The following is a 20,914-nucleotide window of genomic DNA, read 5'->3' as shown; positions in this document are numbered from 1 at the left end:
TACTAACAGACTTGAAAAGACAAAAAAAAGAAAAAAGTCTAATGACTAAATAGCATGGTAAGAAGAGTTATAAACAGCAAACAGGCAATGTTGAAAAACTAAAGACATAGCTAAATGAGCACAAAAGAGAGAAATCTGGTAGGGCCTATGTAAATGCACAAAATAAACGAGAAATTGTGTAGCAGCTTGTGGAAGGTATAAATATTAATAGATTTTCTTTCAGAACATCAAAAGCAGAAATCTTGTTGAAGAGTCAAGTAAGATATAGAAAGAATATGCAGAGATGATTACATGATAGCAGAAAACATGCTTTTTTTTTTGTTCACTTTTTTTTTTTGTTCATTTTTCAATGTTCACCACGGCAGCGGAGCTTTCCACAATAGTGGAAAAACAGTCCCTTGTTTATTTTCCATCAGAGAATCTGTCTTAAACAAAAGTATCTGGAGAAGATACTGAACAAATGGGCAAATGAAAAATAAGGACTCATATGATCAACAGGAAAGGCAAAAGATAAAATCGCTGACTAATCAGCATTGAACTCTAACTTAAAATTACCCTACTACCAGAGGAGAGGATTCTTTAATCTTCAGGTAGTGAGGTGCTTTTAGTGACTGGGACCTACTAATTTGCCTAGTACAGGTATCTGTACTACTGGCCTGTAGAAAATGGAGTTCATGGGTAGATGGTAAAACAAGACACTATGGAGGAGCTGATACCACTTTTCTAAGTAACAGTCACGGCTCACAAGCTGTCAACAAGCACATAGACAAAAGGCATCTGACTGATACAGTCTACTTCAGACATCAAAAAGCATTTGGTAAGATCCTTCACCACGGACTCTAAGAAACTAATATGATGAAGGGTAGAATGGAGTACCATTGAAGGAAATATTATTATTCTAAGACTCTAAAGACAGGATCAAAATAAATGCTCAATTTTCACAGTGGAGACATCTGTAACTCAGGATTGTATGCTTCAAACATATTCATAACATCTGCAAAAGAGGATAAAATGAGGTGACTGCTGATGGCCTTATTTTAGTGTAGTAAAATCAACTGCAGCAGGACCTAACAATGGATAATCGATGAGGAATAAAAGATTTGGTGGTAATAACAGACAACTATGATGGGGATAATTCTTGAGCTCAACAGTACTCAAAATTATAAACACTGATACAAATTTTTAGTAGGAAGGGAACAGATACGTGCTTAGAAGAAACATGGGGAAACTCACAAAAATAAGAGAAGGAGGACAAGGATGACCAAGCGTAGAGAGCAACTTCCACATAATAGACAACTACATTAGCCTCTTATCCAGACCCAGGAGTTCTATTGAGGACGACAGATATCTATACAACCACAAACAGCATAAAGAAGACTGATACAAAGCAATGCTTCACTGTTCTTCCCAAACCAAGCGTAGAGAAGATGGCTCTTATAAGGGTACAGATCCTGATGCAAAATTCTACGAACACTGAGGGTGTACATGGGCTCAAAATGCAAACAGCCAAATGCACAGAAAAGTTTGACAAAGGCTATTTTTCATAAAGACAGTAACTTTCAGGATGCTGTTGAACTATGAACTGTTAGTATACTATTCTGTGGGATTTTTTTTTCCTTTTTTCCTAAGTTGGGTTCTTAAATTATTTTTAAATCCAGACAACTAAATGGACACCTCACAAAGTTCTACTGTCAGCAACGCAGCCCCAACATTTTACTTCACAGTATGAATACAAAAGACATCAATTTCAAGTCTCATGCTTGAATTTTGAAAATTATTCACTTTAATCAGTTTTACGTTCCCAAGTTGCAACATTTTTTAAAAATACATCTACAAAAAACATTGCAGAAATTAGAAACTACTCTATTTCTATTACTTGACTTTACTGCCTTCTACAGAAAATGACCAATACTGACTTGGATAAAAACGCTGTGGGTGATTTAAGAATTCCAAATAATTTTGAACTTTGCATTTTCTGAACACAAAGACTTAAACTGACAGTATGGCACGATCACAAAGCAAGGAAAATACAAATGCACTTGTTGAACAACAGTGCTGTTAAGGGCAAATGGCTCAGTTTTAATAACATTCTTAGAATACAATACCAATATGTCACATTATATAGCTACAAATACTTAAAGAACATTCTGTTCTCTGTACCTCTACTTTCATTGACCCCGAAACCTACAAATTAGCCATTCAGTCTAAAAATCTTCAGAAACTGGTATAGTAGTAGAAAAGATCCAATTATTACACCTGTATGAAGTAACAACAAGTTTATAACAACAGTACAAATCAGTGAACTACAAAATACCACACAAATACTTTGTTTACTTCAGTTTTCAATAAGCAACAATCCTCATAAAAGGCTTGAAGACTTCTTTTTCACAGGTATATCTGACAAGCTAAACACTTCAAGAATATTTTCATGGTTACTCCTGAACTTTTTTTTTTTTTTTAAATTAAAACAGTTCTATTTTGTAGCCTATAGTATAAATTAGAAAAATGTGGTTTTAACTATACCAGAAGGTGGTGGAACATCTGTCAGTAAAGAATGTACGTCTTCCATTGCATCTGTATCATCAATCTGGAAAAAGGAATAATTGATAAAAATCATGTTGCTGTTCCAGTCAGAAGTCTCAGAAAGTTGTAAAAACTTTGTCATCAAGACATCTATGTCTGGCAGCTGAGTTGAGATTTTTAAAAAAGGATTCCATCAACCAGATCTCTGCATCTTAACTGGCAGCCTATGATACGCCTAACACTTGAAAAACAGTTCCCTTAATTAAACTGTATTTAAAAAAATGCAATGTGCACAGAACACACAGAAGCCGCAGTAGGTAAGACAAGAACAATACAAAGAGAATTTGTAAAACAATTTAAAATGCTGAACAAAGTTCCACACAACTTACAACTTTTTCCAGCTAAGGACCTTTGGCTACTAGAGGTCCGTATTATAGTGATGTGATCCTTCTCTGCCTATTCCAATGACAGATAAAAATAAATCTTTCCAGGACTTTAAAAACCTTGCTTAGTATGAACAGCAGAAAATCAAACAGGAAAAGGTAAATTTGGGGATTATTAGTTTTTCCTATCCAAATAACCTCTACTCCATCCAATCTTTAAAGAGTTTTGTTATTTTAGATCAGACTGAGAGTGTATCTGCCCTGCTACCTTCTGTAAATATTTCTCTGCCATGTGTCTTTAGGTTCATTCTGCCTTATTGATCTGCAAGAGATCCAAGTTTACCTCGAACTTCCAACATTTTCTTATCAAGTATTTTGGAAATTGTTTGTATTTTAACTCCAGTATTAAAGGGTTCTCTGTCCGCTATCTCCTCATTCTCCCTCTCAAAGTAAGAGAAGTAGTTTTTTGGGTTGTTTGGGTTTTTTTTCTTTTTTTTTTTGTTTGTTTGTTTTTTAAATTACTGACAGCCTCTCATAATTGCCTTCCCAGCATCTCTTAGCATTTCCTCATCACAGTCAATTTTTTACCAGTTTTTCTTAGACATTTCCAGTGAACAATGATTTTACTCTTGAAAGGTCAGAGTCAGGAGCTTCACTAAAGCTCCTGGAGTGTTGTTTCTGATAATCCAATTTCTTAACAAAGACAGTAATAGTAAGTGGTTCCACAGATGAAAAGTCTTTTTTTGTACAAATAATGATTGAACTGTCAAAACACAAGGATGCTTATTTTAGGACCAACATATTCACATAATGCAAACCAATAAATGATGGTCCTTAAACATCAGCTGTTATTTTTCTTGCTAACTTTAGCACCATTTATAATGTACTCTGTAGTACACCAGAGTGTACTTACATTTTTCCCTTCCACATGGAGATCTCCTATCCCCCGAAGTGCATATATGATAGTTACTAAATAAGGTAGAAGGAAGAGTTCTCCAAAACTGTAAAAAAGGAGCTGAACTTTGCTTGGAGTATATAATGCAGTCCTTAACCAGCCGATCTTTGCTTGATACATTTATCAAGCTTCTTTATGAGGCAACTGGATAGAAGAAGCATGCTGAGATTTTATTATTGCTCTCTCTCTTCTATCTGACTGCCTTCAGAAGTGAAATGAAGGCTGGGCTTATGTCTTCCTGGTATTTTTCATAACTTGTCCAAAGGGTCTCTTGCAGTGTAACAGTCTTTGGGCTGCATTTTTTTTTTTATGCCTTACACAATCCTCTATTTTTCACAAAGGCATTCAACCCTTTGTGCATTTATCGAAGTATTTTCTGATTGGCTCATCCATTTCAATACAGTGCCTCAGAGAGCATCTATCACAAATTTTGTTTTGAGGATACAATTTCAATCCTGTCAGTCTACATAGATGATGATATTAAAACAAAAACCAAAACCTGATAAGACCAGCTGCAAAAAATACTTGATGAAAACTGTTCTCATTTCTTTTTAATGTGAGAGTTAACAAGCAAAGTTACTTTTAGGGACTTCCCAAATTGCTTACTTTGATCCTAGTATACCTGTAATGCATTGGAGAGCAAAAATTTACTCAAAGAGCAGAAGCACCAACCAATCTCAATTTATTATACCAACATCTTCCAACCTGTTATTTTTTCACTCTCCTTTCTTACCTCTGTTTTCAAATTAACTGCTGTTACAGTGTGCTCTGATTCTCCCTATCTACAACCTTTCTTCCAGATTATTTTCTATGAAGATAGCTATTTGTGAACATTAACATAAAGGAAAGCGTTGAATGTACCTTAGGCTGCAATTGCAGGCTGTAATTTAATGAAATTCTGTTCTTTTTCTTAGTCTAGGACAGGTATTTGTAATACCTGTATCTACAAGATGATGATCAAAACTCTAGCCTTCTTCAGCACTTGGCTGCTTTCCTTCAAAACTGTACAATCACATCTTTGAATTTTAGTGAATAGAGCGATTAAAGAAATCTATATTCTTTATCTATAGGTGGTGTTCTTGTTTCTAGTTGTAGAAAGAATTGGAAGGTATTCTCTGAAGTTATAAATTCTTGAACTCTGAATAGCATCAGCTGAAATTCAGAAAAGCAAGTCTTCTTTTATGTGCTCTGGACATGTGGTTTTTTTGACTGCTTTGAATACTACCAGTTCTGGAAACTAATAATTCTGAATATCAAATTATAACAATAACAGATTTGAAATGGGAAGAATGTAAGAAAGCTTTTTCTTTACTAAATATGAAGTGTGACAACAAAGAACCTCAATGTTTATAAACATATATATTATATTTATATATCCAAGCTTTGGATCAGTCATGACTGCTGCTTGAAACAGGCAGAACAGCATTTCTTAACAGCTCTTAGTTACTACGCTAGATATTGCTACATGTCCATGAATCGCAGGGCATTCTTTTTTCAGAATAAGAAAAAGAGAGACAATGCAAAATCCAATACTTAACATTTTCTACTGACACAAAATGGAAAAATTTATATACAATTTAAGAACTGTCTTCTGAGATGAGTAAGAAAACTTTTCTCCATTTTTTATATATATTTCAGGAAAATAGAAGTATGAAAATGAGTACTGAAAACATTTATCACCTCCAAGACAAAAGCATCCTTTTTCCCATGTGAAAGGTCTAGCTCTGTAACTTCATCAGAGCTTTCTGACTGAGATCTTAATAACCTGGAACGTTGTCTTGGCTCTGGAATGGGAGACCCAATGATTTCTTCAGGTAGCTCCTAAAAAGGATATAAAAATTAACAGTTGTTTTACGTAGTTTAGAAATAATTTCAAGTATAAGCAATTTGTTAACAGTTCTAAGAATTAGAACATTCTGAAAATAATATTACTGAGAAATAAATCTAAGTAAGTACAAACTGGTTTGGATATGTGGCTTAAGAGATCTGAAAATTCCAGTAGGTTCCCAAAATATATCAAAAAGAAATCTATTAAAAAACAATTTATGTTCTGAATGATTCAGTCAATAAGAATTCATGGATATACATGGTGTATATCTGTTTGACTGAGAATGCTTTGTTTTTAAGAATATAAAAGCTTTACTTACTGGAGGATTAATCTCATAAAGTTCCTTGTTTTTTGCTATCGTATCATTTATTTTCTTTTGCATGTGAGATATATGCTGCTCATAGGTGCCATCATTTGGAGTCTTCCCAGCAATCTGAATACCACCAGGTGCTGGCAAAGCTGCTAGATACACACCTGTTGCAGACTTTTAGAAAGTCATTAAGAAAAATGACAATTACATAAGCATGTAATTCTGCTATTTGCATACAAAGTTTTCCATAATGCTTATGCTATAACGGACAGCATTGTGACATGTACGTTACAGCATGATGTCTTCCCATAATGAATGGATATCTCTCTCCTGTTCACTTACAAAAAACCTGCACTATTCTTTTATTAAATTCTCTCCTTCTCATGGGTCTTTTCCATGGTGGAGCTCTTAAACTTACCTAAAAGTTCCAAACAAAGTATGAATTAAAACTAATATATTTTGCATAAGCAAGTGATGGTTTCAAAGATTTAAAACTTGGCCAAACCACTTACAGTATCACTGAAGTTGTGACAATCCCATTTCTATTTACAGAAAACAGATCATCAGTTCAGACAAAAGAACATGCAAGCCAGTCAATATTACCCAGGCACCCTCTTACACTGATGCAGGACAAAGCAGCATACTTCACTATTCTAACCCCACATGACAGAATGAGGTTAGAAAATATTGTTAATGAACATTTCTTGACTATCTCTAAGACACTTCCAATCTATCATTTACTACTTCAGTGCCAAAGAAGAGGCAACGGACCTTTCTCTTGTTGGCAACTAACCAAAAGGTTTATTGGGAGACTTAATTAACCTTATTTGTCATGGAACTGTAATGCAACTTGAGGAACAGGGATCTCTTTGACAGGACCTTTAAAGAACACAATAATTTTTCTATAATTTATGCCATTAAACCACTTGAAGTTTTTTTCCTCTCACCCCCTTTCTAATAATCTTGTCCTCTAACAGAGTTTCAAGAGGTTCAAATCTTCTTTTTCTGGTGCTGAAAGAGTCTGTCCTGATTTGCCAACAATTAGACACCTCATTCCTTTCCACCACTTTGCTTACTCCTAAAATGACATTTAATATCTCTAGTTACTCTGAATTTCACAACACTTGTATGTCTTTGTGTCCTGGAACCCCCCCCCCCCCTGCAGATAGCAAAAGAATCCCAAGATTAAAACTGTACTTACTGCCAACCCCATTAGCATATTTTCACCCACAGTGATCTGAATTCTCAGCCCAAACAGGGCATTCATTCCTCTCAGCTTAAGTTTATTCATCAGTTGGGTGTGCACCTCATATTCCATAAACGGCAAGAGATTACTGATAGATGTCGCATTTGCTTCAGCCTGAGCTTTCTTCTTTAGACGGCATAACCTGACAATATGAAACAGTACATGACATCAGCAGATAAACAGTTTTAATGGACTGTTGAAGATTGAAAGTGACCACAGGGTATTTTGATTTTTTTCTCCTCATTGTATAACCTAATACAATCAGTTTCTTTTTAATGTATTTTAAGATCCTGCAAAATATTAAATTCTCATCAGGAAGATCAAGGCCGACTGAGGCACTGAGTCTCAATAAGTAAGATTTGATTTTCATTTTTAACAGGAAACTGTATATTTATATTAACAATAAAAATGGGTAACACAAAAAGTAAACTTATAAAACAGAACAATACATAACCTTCAGCAACATTTAAAAAAATTCCCTATCAAAGCAGAGTACAAAACCTACAAATACTGTATTTTTGCAAATCACTGAAGTCACGTCTCCTTTCTTAAAACATGCTTAAGGACAGCTACCAGACAGAAGCAACACACATCACACAGGGTTTTTGTCATACTAGTCTAACAGCACCAAATAACTATGCAATGTAAAGAAGTTTTCTACAGATTCCAGATAACCATCTACTAGACATTTGGCTAAATATATTAACACTCCTATCATATAGCAGTGATTGTTAAAAATTTGCACTGCTCACTTTTGTCAAAGCAAATACTGAAGACAAACACAACTTCTTTGCTATTCCAAGTTGTTTGGTACTTGTTAACATCCCCCCCACCCCCCCAAAAAAAAAGATTATTTCAAGGGACAGTTACTCCAACCCTTTTCAATTGAGTCTCAGAACTGATGAGGTGTATTCTTCTAGATTGCTGCAACTGTAAAATAAAATGGCAGTTCTTTACAAGAACTCCTTGAGACTGTCTTCTTTGAAATTTTGTATTTTCAGTTTTTCTTCTAGTAAGACCCCAAGTGCAAACGTCTATTTCTGTTGCTGCAAAGCTCTTAAACACTTCAGGTACAAGCACAGGAAATTACATCTACTGGCAGAATTTTTAAATTCCTATTTATACAATTATTCAAGGCACACTATGGAATAAAGAAAAAAAGCCAAGTGCCCTCACAGCTCAAGCATTAACCAGGCTAAAAATATTTATCTTAAAAGAATAAAAGAAAGAGCACAGAAATCCCATCTCTGGCTATATCATGTTAGTCATATTCCACTCTTTGGGTTTAGTCCCATAAGCTTAAATTCAAACCCCACACCAATGTAATGACTGCCTACTTTCAGTGACAAATTTTCATTCAAAAAGAGCACGACAACTGTACATTTTAGTGATATGAACAGACAATACTTTCTTCTAAGGACCACATTTATTACATGATCAGGAAACTTAGTAATTCATCCAATCCTAACAAGTTCACCTCAAAAATCTTTCTAACTATAGCTTCAGGTCTTTTTCTTTTTTCTTTTTTTTTTGGGGGGGGGGGGGTGGGGGGTGGGAATGTTTGAGGAATCATTCTAGAGAAAATGGGACATCTGCAATCGCTCCAGAGACAGACTGGGGATCACTCTGTGACACTAAAAGTCAATTTCCACAATGGTGCTGAACACAGAGTTTAATAATATGGAAAATACCAAAGGAGGAGCACAGAACACATCTCTACAGTGGCTCCAGTAATTCTGCTCTAGCAAACGTCAGAGAATGATAATCACAGGATCATAAAAAAAACCTCAGGTGAGAAGGGACCTCAGGATGTCTCCAGTCCAACCTCCTGTACAGACAAAGCAGGGTCAACTCTGAGCTTGGACCAGGATACTCAGAGCTTTACCCAGTCAGGTCCTGAAAACTCCCCCAAAGATGGAGACAGCACAACCTCCTAGGCAATCTGCTCCACTACCTGACTGTCCTCATTGGTAAGCAGTTTTTCCTTATATCCACTCTGAATCTCTCTTGCTTCAACTTAGGCCCATTGTCTCTCACTCTCCCACTGTGCAGCACTGTGGAGACCCTCGCTACATATAACTCCTCGCTCCATAACCTCCTTATAGGTACTGGCAGGCTGCTATTAGGTCCCCCTGAATCCTTCCTCTCTCCATAGTGAACAAGTCCAGCACCCACAGCTTCTCTTCATAGGGCAGGTGCTCCTTACTCCCTTAGTGGCCCTCCACTGAACTTGCTCTAGTTTTCTGATGTCTGTCTTACTCTCAGAGGAGGACAAAACTGGACAGTTATCATATTGTCCTCATATAGATGAGGCATTCTATAAGCAGCTGGCAGAAGTGTCGCAATCGCTAGCCCTTGTTCTCATGGGGGACTTCAACTTGCCAGACATCTGCTGGAAATACCACACAGCAGAGAGGCAGCAGTCTTGGAAGTTCCTAGAGCATGTGGGGGATAACTTTCTAATGCAGCTGGTAAGCGAGCCTACCAGGGGAGGTGCCCCGCTTGACCTGCTGTTTACCAACAGAGAAGGGCTTGTGGGAAATGTCGAGGTCGGAGGCCGTCTCGGGCTTAGCGACCACGACATGATAAAGTTCTCAATTTTGGGTGATGCTAAGCGGAGGGGCACCAAAACTATTACCATGGACTTCCGGAGGGCAGACTTTGCCCTCTTCAGGACCCTGGCTGGGAAAGTCCCTTGGGAGGCGGTCCTGAAGGGCAAAGGGGTCCAGGAAGGCTGGGCCCTCTTCAAGAAGGAAGTCTTAAGGGCGCAGGAGCGGGCTGTCCCCGTGTGTCGTAAGACCAACCGGAGGGGAAATCGACCGGCCTGGCTGAATAGGGAGCTTTTGCGGGGACTCAGGGAAAAAAGGAGAGTCTACCGCCTTTGGCAGAAGGGGCGGGCAGCTCAGGAGGAGTACAGGGATCTTGTTAGGTCCTGCAGGGAGGAAATTAGAAAGGCAAAAGCCCAGCTAGAACTCAATCTGGCCAGTGCTGTAAAAGACAATAAAAAATGCTTTTATAAGTACATCAGCAATAAAAGGAGAGCCAAGGAGGATCTCCATTCTTTGCTGGATGTGGGGGGGAACATTGTCACCGAGGACAAGGAAAAGGCTGAAGTACTTAACGCCTTCTTTGCCTCTGTGTTCAACAGCCAGACCGGTCATCCCCAGGGTACTCAGGCCCTTGAGCAAGAGGATAGGGATAGGGACCAGAATGGAGCCCTCATAGTCCAGGAGGAAGCAGTTAATGACCTGCTACGCCACCTGGACGCTCACAAGTCTATGGGGCCGGATGGGATCCACCCAAGAGTACTGAGGGAGCTGGCAGAGGAGCTTGCCAAGCCACTTTCCATCATCTATCAACAGTCCTGGTTAACAGGGGAGGTCCCTGATGACTGGAGGCTTGCCAATGTGACACCCATCTACAAGAAGGGCCGGAAGGAGGACCCGGGGAACTACAGGCCTGTCAGCCTGACCTCGGTGCCGGGGAAGATTATGGAGAGGTTCATCTTGAGCGAACTCCACAGGCAAGTACAGGTCAACCAGGGGATCAGGCCCAGCCAGCATGGGTTCACAAAAGGCAGGTCCTGCTTGACCAACCTGATCTCCTTCTATGACCTGGTGACCCGCCTGGTAGATGATGGAAAGGCTGTGGATGTCATCTACCTGGACTTTAGCAAAGCTTTTGACACCGTCTCGCATAATATCCTCCTCGGGAAGCTGGCAGCTCACGGCTTAGACAGGCATACTCTTCGCTGGGTAAAGAACTGGTTGGGTGGCCGAGCCCAGAGAGTAGTGATAAATGGTGTTAAGTCCAGTTGGCGGCCGGTCACGAGCGGTGTTCCCCAGGGCTCTGTTTTAGGGCCAGTCTTGTTCAATATCTTTATCAATGATCTGGATGAGGGGATCGAGTGCACCCTCAGTAAGTTTGCAGACGACACCAAATTGGGTGGGAGTGTCGATCTGCTTGAGGGTAGGATGGCCCTGCAGAGGGACCTGGACAGACTGGATCGATGGGCCGTGGCCAACTGTATGAGGTTCAACAAGGCCAAGTGCCGGGTCCTGCACTTCGGTCACAACAACCCCATGCAACGCTACAGGCTTGGGGAGGAGTGGCTGGAAAGCTGCCTGGCCGAAAAGGACCTGGGGGTGTTAGTAGATAGCCGGCTGAACATGAGCCAGCAGTGTGCCCAGGTGGCCAAGAACGCCAACAGCATCCTGGCTTGTATCAGGAATGCTGTGGCCAGCAGGAGCAGGGAGGTGATTGTCCCCCTGTACTCGGCGCTGGTGAGGCCGCACCTGGAATACTGTGTCCAGTTTTGGGCCCCTCACTACAAGAAAGACATTGAGGTGCTGGAGCGTGTTCAGAGGCGGGCAACGAAGCTGGTGAAGGGTCTGGAGAACAAGTCTTATGAGGAGCGGCTGAGGGAACTGGGGTTGTTTAGCCTGGAAAAGAGGAGGCCGAGGGGAGACCTTATTGCTCTCTACAACTACCTGAAAGGAGGTTGTAGTGAGGTGGGTGTTGGTCTCTTCTCCCAAGTAGCTAGCGATAGGACAAGAGGAAATGGGCTTAAGCTGCGCCAGGGGAGGTTTAGACTGGAAATTAGGAAAAATTTCTTTACGGAAAGGGTGGTCAGGCATTGGAACAGGCTGCCCAGAGAGGTGGTGGAGTCACCATCCCTGGAGGCGTTTAAAAAACGGGTAGATGTGGCACTTCGGGATATGGTTTAGTCTGGTCTACCCTTGATTAGTCTAGAGTGGGCTTGGTAGTGTAGGTTAATGGTTGGACTGGATGATCTTAAAGGTCTTTTCCAACCTAGATGATTCTATGATTCTATGATTCTATATTGTCTGATCCCGCTCATTGTGGTGTAAGCGGTAAACTTGAAGAGAATGCAGTCCATCATCCCCTCCACATTATTAAGATGTTCAACAGGACATGTCCCACTGCAGAGTCTATTACATTTGTCATGGCCATCCGGGTAGGTTATGAACCATAAACCACTACCCTCTCAGCCCAACCATCCAACCAGTGATTTATTCACATAGTTGGCCATCCATACAGACTGCACATAGCTAACCCTTCCTCCCTTGCCACTGTAAATCACCTTACTCCCTTTTCCAAATTCAAAGACCACAGCATAAACTGGACATAGCCAGAAATTCTACAGAGAAGATGTTCCATTAGGGACATCAGCACAGAATTAACACAAGTGACTTAAACAATTCATTGAGTTTCCAGTGCAATAACTGTATCTGACCACATTAGAAGTCCCAAACAGCAAGCTAAAGCATCAAAACTCCTACACCCAGGCAGACAAAATAGAGCAATTCCCATAGGCCTTAAAAAAAAAAAAAAAAAAAAGGTGTAACATTTACCAAATGTCCATCAGCATGGATAACAGATGTCCATCAACAGACATGACACGTAACACAGGGGGAGGAGAGGGCTGTCCTTCTCCTCCTGTACTCTAATACACTGTCATTAACTCGTAGCAATGCAACATAAAAATTTAAGGTTTGATGACATACTGGATTTTAGCAACAGGAATTCTTTCAAAGATCTCCAAAACCTTACTAGGAAAATATTTTGATAGATACCTGGCTTGAATAAGACATCCCTTCCCAATAACTATTGCTTCTACAGGAAGATCAATTGTGGTGAAAAGGACATCAGGAACTTTTTGCTTCCTGCAGTTGTAACAGTAAGTGAGGTGAGCAGGGAATGGCATGTTCAATTCATCATATGGTATATGGCAAAATCCACAACCTGGTGGTGAAGCTTCTTCAATCCTAAAAATACATTATGGAGAACATACTTAAAACATCTGCATCTTATTAGCAATGATCAATACATGCACATGTGTATAAACACCTACAGACACCTACTTAAGTCAGACACTGCAGCTATACTCTGCTCCATTACACCAATGTGACAAGTATTGCATTTTATGCATCAGAAGACTAAAATTAGGCTGCACCCTACTAGCTAAAATGCTATAAATAAAACTTGCATTGAAACTTATTATGCAGGGATCAAGAAAAAGGATATGCAATGACCAACGATTTATATAAACCTAAAACATTACTGAGCTGGCTTTAGGCACTACGATTTCTAAATGTAGTCCATGGTACAACAGTTGTACAGAGAATCTGCTGTGCCAAATACAATGAAGTGTCTCTTTTACATGGATTGTGTCCAAAAACCTACACAAACCTAATGAGCAGAACATAAACAACAAACCAACCATCCTACTGAGCAGCAGTACAATATATATTAACAATGTAAGAAGAACAGCAAAATTATTTCCTAAGCTAAGCTATTAGGTGAAACTTGTTATTCACTTACAACCCTTAGCCCCACTCCCCCATAAGAAATATCCAGGAACGACCACTATAAAAATACGAACAAGGAAAGCACAGGCCAACTACATCGCTGCAAATTTGTTCTGTTTCACATAAACAATTCTTCTCAGTGAATTTTGAAGAGATGCTTAAGGAAATGTGACAGATTCAGAACATTAGTTATCATAGACTTTGGCAAATATATTTTCTCTCAAATATGGGCTTTGTCTGTTTGGTTGTTCTACCTTCCTTTGGCATTTCTAATCTATGCCAAGACTCTTAGTAACACCAAAATACATATTTTGACAAAAATGCCATTTTCTTCACATTATGAACATGATATTTCTTTCTCTCCATCATATAGTGAATGCAGAAACAAGTATTTTTGTTCTGGCTACAGTTTTCAAAAGTCTATCTATACAAGAAGATAATGGCCTTTTGCTAACAAAGTAAAAGAATAATAAATAATACTATGTTGGCAGGGTTATTACGGAAAAAGTAATGCAAGTGCTAAGGTGTAATAAATAGCCTTACTTACAATACTCCCTTGAAATATTTGATGACTATCCTGATGCACATAATAAATTACCAATATGCATTAATTAATCTAATTATTTCTTCCCCAAAATAACTGTCAATACTCGTTCTTCAAATTTTATTTGCAAGAGCAGAAACAAAGGGAAATTTCATGTTTTCCCTTCAGTTTCATGATTTGGTTTATGAACTTCAACTAAAACATACATCTTTTGTAAAAATCTGGCACCATCTTTGTTTTACAACCAAGCCATTTTACTTCCCATACAGCTCTTAAATAGTATATATATGAGCATATATACACGTATTACAGCCACAGCAGGTTTTGGTTTACGTAATTCATCATATATCTGTCATTTTTTAATAGTGTGATACAAAGTTGAGAAAGATACCTGAAGAGCGGCAAAGAAAAAAACTGAGTTATGATCTGTGGTTAGTAGTCAAATGTGTTACCTTATTCAGACTGTTAGAAATAAAAACAGAATATCTAATTTGGTGCAGAGTTCCATTACTTCTGTTGTTGTTGTTGTTAGTGAAAAGCAGTAAAGTGGTTGGTCCCGCATCCTGCACTGTAACACTGTAACCTACCCTAATAGAGAAGAACTATCTTGGCTCTGAGGAAAAAAATCAACCTCTCCCTTCTCTGACCCTATGGAAAAGAAGCCAGGCTGCCATGACAACCTTTGTTCCAAACAGCCTTCCATGGTGCCATCCTGAAGAAACCTAGGGTTCAGTACAGCTGCTGTGCCAGACGCGGACAAAATACAGACCTCTTCACTATAAGAGAAAAGAATTACAACAAAGTGAATTCCTACTGCTTAGTGGTACTTTTATTTAAAACTATTAGATTAAAAAGCTGGTACAGAAGTCTCAATTAATTCAATGTAACTACTAGTTTTGTGCATTTGTGCAATTCTATCCATTAAATCTCACAAACAATCCTCTTCTGGTATTTAAACCATTATATAAATAAGAGATGCAGGAGGATTGAACAGAAAGACTAAAGAGCTTTGCCCTGTGTTAGAAATAATATGCTTTAACATCACAAAGGCTAACCAGGTGTAAGTATGGTTTTCAGTACTATGGTCTATAATGGAAAGAAATCCAGCCAACCAACAAAAGCAAAGAAACATTAAAAAAACAAGGCGTAATTGTTTACCAAAGTAAACTTGAAGTTGAGTGCCTCATCATCTTATAAACATTCACTCTCAAAATGAAGTTACAACACAACACTGACAAGGGTGCTTCTTGGAGGATAAAAAGTAGCAAAACAGTAAAATTTTACTATGAGCAACTACAATAATGGTACATTTAGCATGTAAAGTAACTGACCATATTAATGATTTAGCAGAGTTAAAGCTCTCAGAAGTGCAAACTATGATCACAGAGCTTTCAATATTTCTGAAATTGTTAAATAAGAAACAAATCTCTAACATGCAGTACTTAAAATATTATATTAGAAAAAATACTGAGAAAAGCTTTCCCACATTTTCTAGAATGATACATGTGCATTTTTTATTTGTTGTTTCTCTTCCCAGAGTAATTTTTCATATATAATATGTCTGGCAGACCAGTACTTACTCTCTAAGCATATAAATAAAATAAAAGTGAACTGGCAAGTAAGCATGGGAACTCTAATAATTAAACTATTTTACCAATAATCAAATACTACCACATTAAATTCCTCAAGAAAAATGAAAGTGTGAAATAACCCAATAACCGACTGCCTATCTACACTCTGTGCATTCTTTCCCCATAGTTATGGTAGAAAGAAAATTACAAAATATTCATGCTTTTTATAAGGAGACTGACAGCCAAAGGAATAAATCTTCCATTTTTAGTGCAAGTTCATCCCTCAGTGATGGAAACTTGCACAATGCAATTCCGAGGTAAATATGGTCTTTAATACACCAAGCAAGACAGGACATAACCAGACAAGACAGCGTAAGGAATACAAACCACGCTTTGTCTGTAAAGTAAGTTCTCCTGTTTTCCTACTCTACTAGCACAAGCACTTGACTTCCAAAAATTGTTCTCAAGTTTTGTGAAAGAGCAATATATTTGGTGTTTGTTTTTTTACCTGCAGTGAAGCAATAAATGTGAAGGAGCAACAGATGTGAAGCAATCAATGCTGTGGCTTTCAGACTGATCGTTTCTGGTTATCTTACTACTCTACCAACAGATGGTGTGCACTCATGAAAGCACTGTAGAACTCTTTCTTCAACTTATCAATTGCAAAGTAAAATGAAACTTCTTTTTCCAACTTCTCTCTTTAAAAAAGCAAATCCTTAGTGCTTTTTATTTAAAGTATTTAGGCAAAATCAACTTGACAGAAAATAAATTCAGATGTCTGAGTTTGCTTCAATTACTTTCCTAAAGCAGTTCAAAACAACTAGTGAGCCAGAGCACTTTTCTGTTTGATACCAATCAAGACATACTTGGCCCCAGGAGGAGCTCTTCATACCTTACTTTCCAGAGCTCCAAAGAGACCACAACCTTTCCTGGGCCAGAAAGAAGGACAAGTAATTAGATGAATCCCAAATTATTTCTCCCAATCTCCAAGCCTCTCACAAAGTTTGTTATTAGGCCACCAAAATATGCAAGATTGCAATTTTCTTAGCCAAAGGGAATAGAGCAAGACACTGGAGTTTTGGCCTGAACAGGATGCAGGGCTGGGGAATTCAACCTCAGAAAGACTACTGCAGAGCTGCAGTGTAATATGTTAAACACTACTGTAGTACTGAAAGATATAAATAATGATATGCATTTTTCAGAAAGAAATACAGAACGTTCACACCTAAAGTATTCTATATCTATCAGGCAGCATAGTCTCCTTTAACTTAAAATTAATACATTCCTAGTAAAGAACTTGTGCCTTAAGTTTGAAGTTTACCATTTAAGTACTGGTCTGCCAGTCGTTCCCAATAATGAAACTGCAATACATATACTTTTAGAAACAGTCTTAACTATTTAGGTAGACTAGGTCTAGAAAACTCCGTAGATAAATTAACATTGTTACTACAAAAGCAAATATGTAGGTTTGAATTTTTTTTAAAAAATAAAAATTGTAACATTAATTAGAAAAAACTTAAAACCCAAACAAAAACATATTAAAAAAACCAAAAGCACAATAGTGAGAACTCAGAAAGTTACTTTAACAAACCCTCCAAAGTAGGTACACTAGACAGTACCAACAACTGTGCTGAAATAGTTCATAATTTTTAATCCACTGAAGAGGAAATAAATTTTCTGCGGCATTTTGAAAATCAAATCATCATCATGATTTACCAAATGCTAGTTGATTCACTGTAGCCCACTACAGCATGACAACCCAATGCCTTGGCATGGGATTTTATCTCTTGTCTGATTTCTGCCCACCATGCATCTCGTGTCTCTGGTTCATCTGAAAGACAAAGTATAAATCAGTTCACTATTCTGCACTACGTCAACGTAAAGCTTCTCATGCAATTAATCTGAAAAGTTGAATTTTTCATATTCAAGTGTTTTGTTGTATCTGGACACTTTTTATTTCCTAGCTATCACACTTCATTCTTCTTGTTGTCTATATGACAGATAACACCAAAACACTGTAGATACTGTTCCAATCTCTACCCGTTCGAAGACCATACTGTCAGTTTCCAGCAGCATGAGAGCAGGATGTAACTTGCAACAAAGCATCACAGATACTCTGTAATATTGAAAAACTAGTAGTACTAGTAATGAAACAGTACTTGTAGTAATAAAGTAGTATTTTACTTTGGTATACACTTGACACCTTTGAAATAACCTCAATGATTTTTCCTACTGCAAGCAGTTCTCTCTGTTAACCAGATTTTAAAAATATTTGTTCAAGACTGTATCACTAATCAAACACACAGCTCTATGGTCCGTATTTCAGCACTTCTAACTTTGAGAAGCCATAGGTGTTTGCAACTACTTCTACATTAACAACATTAAGAAGTACAAGGTGTATGTTGACTACGTATTTGTCAACGCTTTTTTGCTTCAGTATCCTGGCAACCGCACCCTTCTTCTTCCCCATCCATGGATTCTAATATTGTCTCTGATGTTATACGTTAAAATGTATCCTTCCTGCTTTTCTTGAATACTACATTAAAAATGCAAGAGTGCTACTAGAGTAAGTTTATGCAATCAATTTATTTTAACTGTTCAGCAGTTTCCCAGAACTAAAGCTCGTCGCAAAAGCTTTTTACACGTCGTTTACAATTAGTTTGTCAACCGTTTCTTCTTTCAAAATGGCTTACCTGTACCAAGCATGTAGTTGAAAACTATGTTAATTGTTGATACATAAAATAAGGGGGAAAACAATAACAAACAATAGGCACTCAGATGCTACAAATGGTTCTGACTAGATAGATTCTTACACAATTTCCCTGAAATCAACTGAACTTTGAACAGATACAGACTTCTAGCCATTGAGATCTCCTTGCTGAATCATAATTTAAAAATATCAATGTCAAAACCTGAGATTCATTGGGAACCAATTTTGTACTATCAAAAGTATTTATAAGTATAGTGTATGATAACCCTATATCATACACTAGGTTCTCTGACAACATGACAAACAAAAATGAAAGATGCAGATATACACATATTTTGAAATTTACTGAAACAAAAATATTGTACAGCAAGGTGTATTCATTCATGAATCTACTTCAACTCTTCATTTAGAACTAGAACTAGGCTTTCAGCTTTCTAAAATAAACTAATGAACATTTTCTAATTAAGAAAAAAAAAAAGAGCACAGAGGTATGTATATTCAACTATACCTAACTTTGGATGTTAATGCTTGTGTAACTCATAGCACTGTACTGACTAACAGCAGCCTTGGGAGTGCAGACTGAAGTTTATCCAACATTTGCTTTAAGAAATGAACACTGAACAGAAAAAAAAAAAAAAAGAATCCACAGTGATAGTTCTTAGGATCGTTCTCCGCAATCAAGACAAAAATATACACATTAAGACAAAAAACAGACTAAGGATTTTCATGAACTGTATCAGTCATGTTCCATTATATCCGAGTTCATCTTCAGCAGGTTTCAATGCATTACTAGTAGAATCTTAAGTCACTGCACTTCGCTGTTTCTCAATGTGAAAACACTGTTTAAACACTTTCACTGACTGGGAAAATCAAATGCTTGAGATGATATACAGTAAACCTGACTCAGATGGTTGGAGTACCTACTAGCAAGGTCTCACACTTTTCAGCTTTCATAAACTAAGAATCATGCAAAAATAACCCATCATATCATAGGGCCGGAGTTCCCAAGCTCAGCTATGAGAACCATTTGCGGTACACATAAAGGAAAGTGGGAGGCAAAATGTCTTCTCTTTTGCGTGTGCACCTCTGAACAGAGGCTGTGATTGCTGCCACCAGTTAATGGCAGTAGTGGTAGGTGAATAGAGCAACTTTGGAAATTCGTTTTAAGACAAAGGCTACAACATCTGACAAAATGCAGAGCTGTATGGGAGCTGTCAGACCAGAAGCACATTCTGCAAATGTTATCGCTAACTTCATGGTGGAAGGGACATGGATTTTGGGACCAATTCCTCCTTCCCCATCCAATCACAGACAAGAAGGCTGCTTATCAATGTGTGTTTCTCTCTAACAGAAAGGTGTAAGTAGTTGGAAAAGCGGTTCACTGACCATGCAGAAAAATTCTTGCTCAGTTAGATTTGATCACAGGCAGCTGGCTATAAACATTGACTGAATAGCTACACAAATTTTTGTACTTCACAGAAAAACACCTGCAAAGGAGAAGTAACCTTTTTCTAGACATAAAGACGAAAAAGCCAATTGTATTAAATCATCACTTTTCACACCTTTAGGTACCATTTGGCAAAACCTGCTCCTACTTGTCACCAATGACCTTTCTGTGACAAAAAGTGCAAGAAAATGTGAAGTCATGATGAAGGAGTTGAAAGTGAGCAACAGGTGAAGCAACTGGGGATGAACAGGGAAAGTGCTGTGGAATAAAGAATAAAATTACAAACAAGAAAGTGACACTGAAAAGGTATGTAGCCACAGTAAAAACTGAAACAGAACGAAACGTTGAAAGGAAACAGATATGCTTAAGGGGAACAGAAAAGGTAGAAATAGTAGTGACGGGTCCCAAACTGTATGCAAACATTTAACTTTCCTCCACAAAAATTTATAGTTTAAATTAAGGTTTAGGAACAAGTTCCTAAGAGAGTTAACATAATTTTCTCACCTAGCTTATCTACAAGAACACCTTATTGTAATGGAAAGCACATATTGTTGTGAGGTTGCTCAACACTGTGTCTTGCTAAGGCAACATTTAACCCTTTACTCTGAGAATCTGTTCAACATCAGAGTTAAAATTATTAACTACAGTAATATCATGGATCATTCTCATTCTTATTAGAGATAAGAACAATTTTCCAGCCATTGACTTCAGTTTTAACAGGATCAGGCCCAAAACGTTTCAAAAAATCCAACAAAAATCACATCACACAAGTTCAAAAAATTTCTATACGAGTCATGCATAAACAATTGTTTGTAAAGAAGACTGGGTCCTCTGCTTAAGACATTTAATTGAGTATTTTTTTTCTTCCAGGAAGAGGCCAAAAATATGAATCAGTATGTTTATATATAAATACTGTATATTCACTGTTTACATGAACTTACCTTTGCATATTAAAACACAAAATGATTGTCTACAATTAAAATCAAACACCATGACATTGCAATAATAAATTGATACAAAACACTGAATGCAGTGCAATGTGTAGCATTCATATTCTTCTGACAA

At 37.8% G+C, this 20,914-nt stretch overlaps 1 protein-coding gene across 21 annotated transcripts in view; it reads right to left on the bottom strand.

Moving 5' to 3' along the window:
* The window catches only part of C2CD5 (C2 calcium dependent domain containing 5), a 71,609-nt gene that overhangs the window by 14,523 nt on the left and 36,172 nt on the right, over positions 1–20,914 (bottom strand). For 17 of the 21 annotated variants that reach the window (XM_075728061.1, XM_075728058.1, XM_075728063.1 and 14 more), the window contains 7 exons: positions 17,409–17,523; positions 14,802–14,897; positions 12,843–13,034; positions 7,201–7,387; positions 6,009–6,173; positions 5,542–5,682; positions 2,524–2,587 (listed from right to left, as the gene is read on the bottom strand). In XM_075728061.1, the coding sequence (XP_075584176.1) occupies positions 2,524–2,587; positions 5,542–5,682; positions 6,009–6,173; positions 7,201–7,387; positions 12,843–13,034; positions 14,802–14,897; positions 17,409–17,523 (960 nt within the window). Of the gene's footprint in view, positions 1–2,523; positions 2,588–5,541; positions 5,683–6,008; positions 6,174–7,200; positions 7,388–12,842; positions 13,035–14,768; positions 14,898–17,408; positions 17,524–20,914 lie in introns of all 21 variants that reach the window. The other 4 variants (XM_075728056.1, XM_075728062.1, XM_075728074.1 and 1 more) reach the window with 2 other exon arrangements.

The sequence above is a fragment of the Pelecanus crispus genome, chromosome 1 (genome assembly GCF_030463565.1).
Source record: "Pelecanus crispus isolate bPelCri1 chromosome 1, bPelCri1.pri, whole genome shotgun sequence".
NCBI lineage: Eukaryota > Metazoa > Chordata > Aves > Pelecaniformes > Pelecanidae > Pelecanus > Pelecanus crispus.
This window is presented reverse-complemented; position numbering and strand designations above follow the sequence as displayed.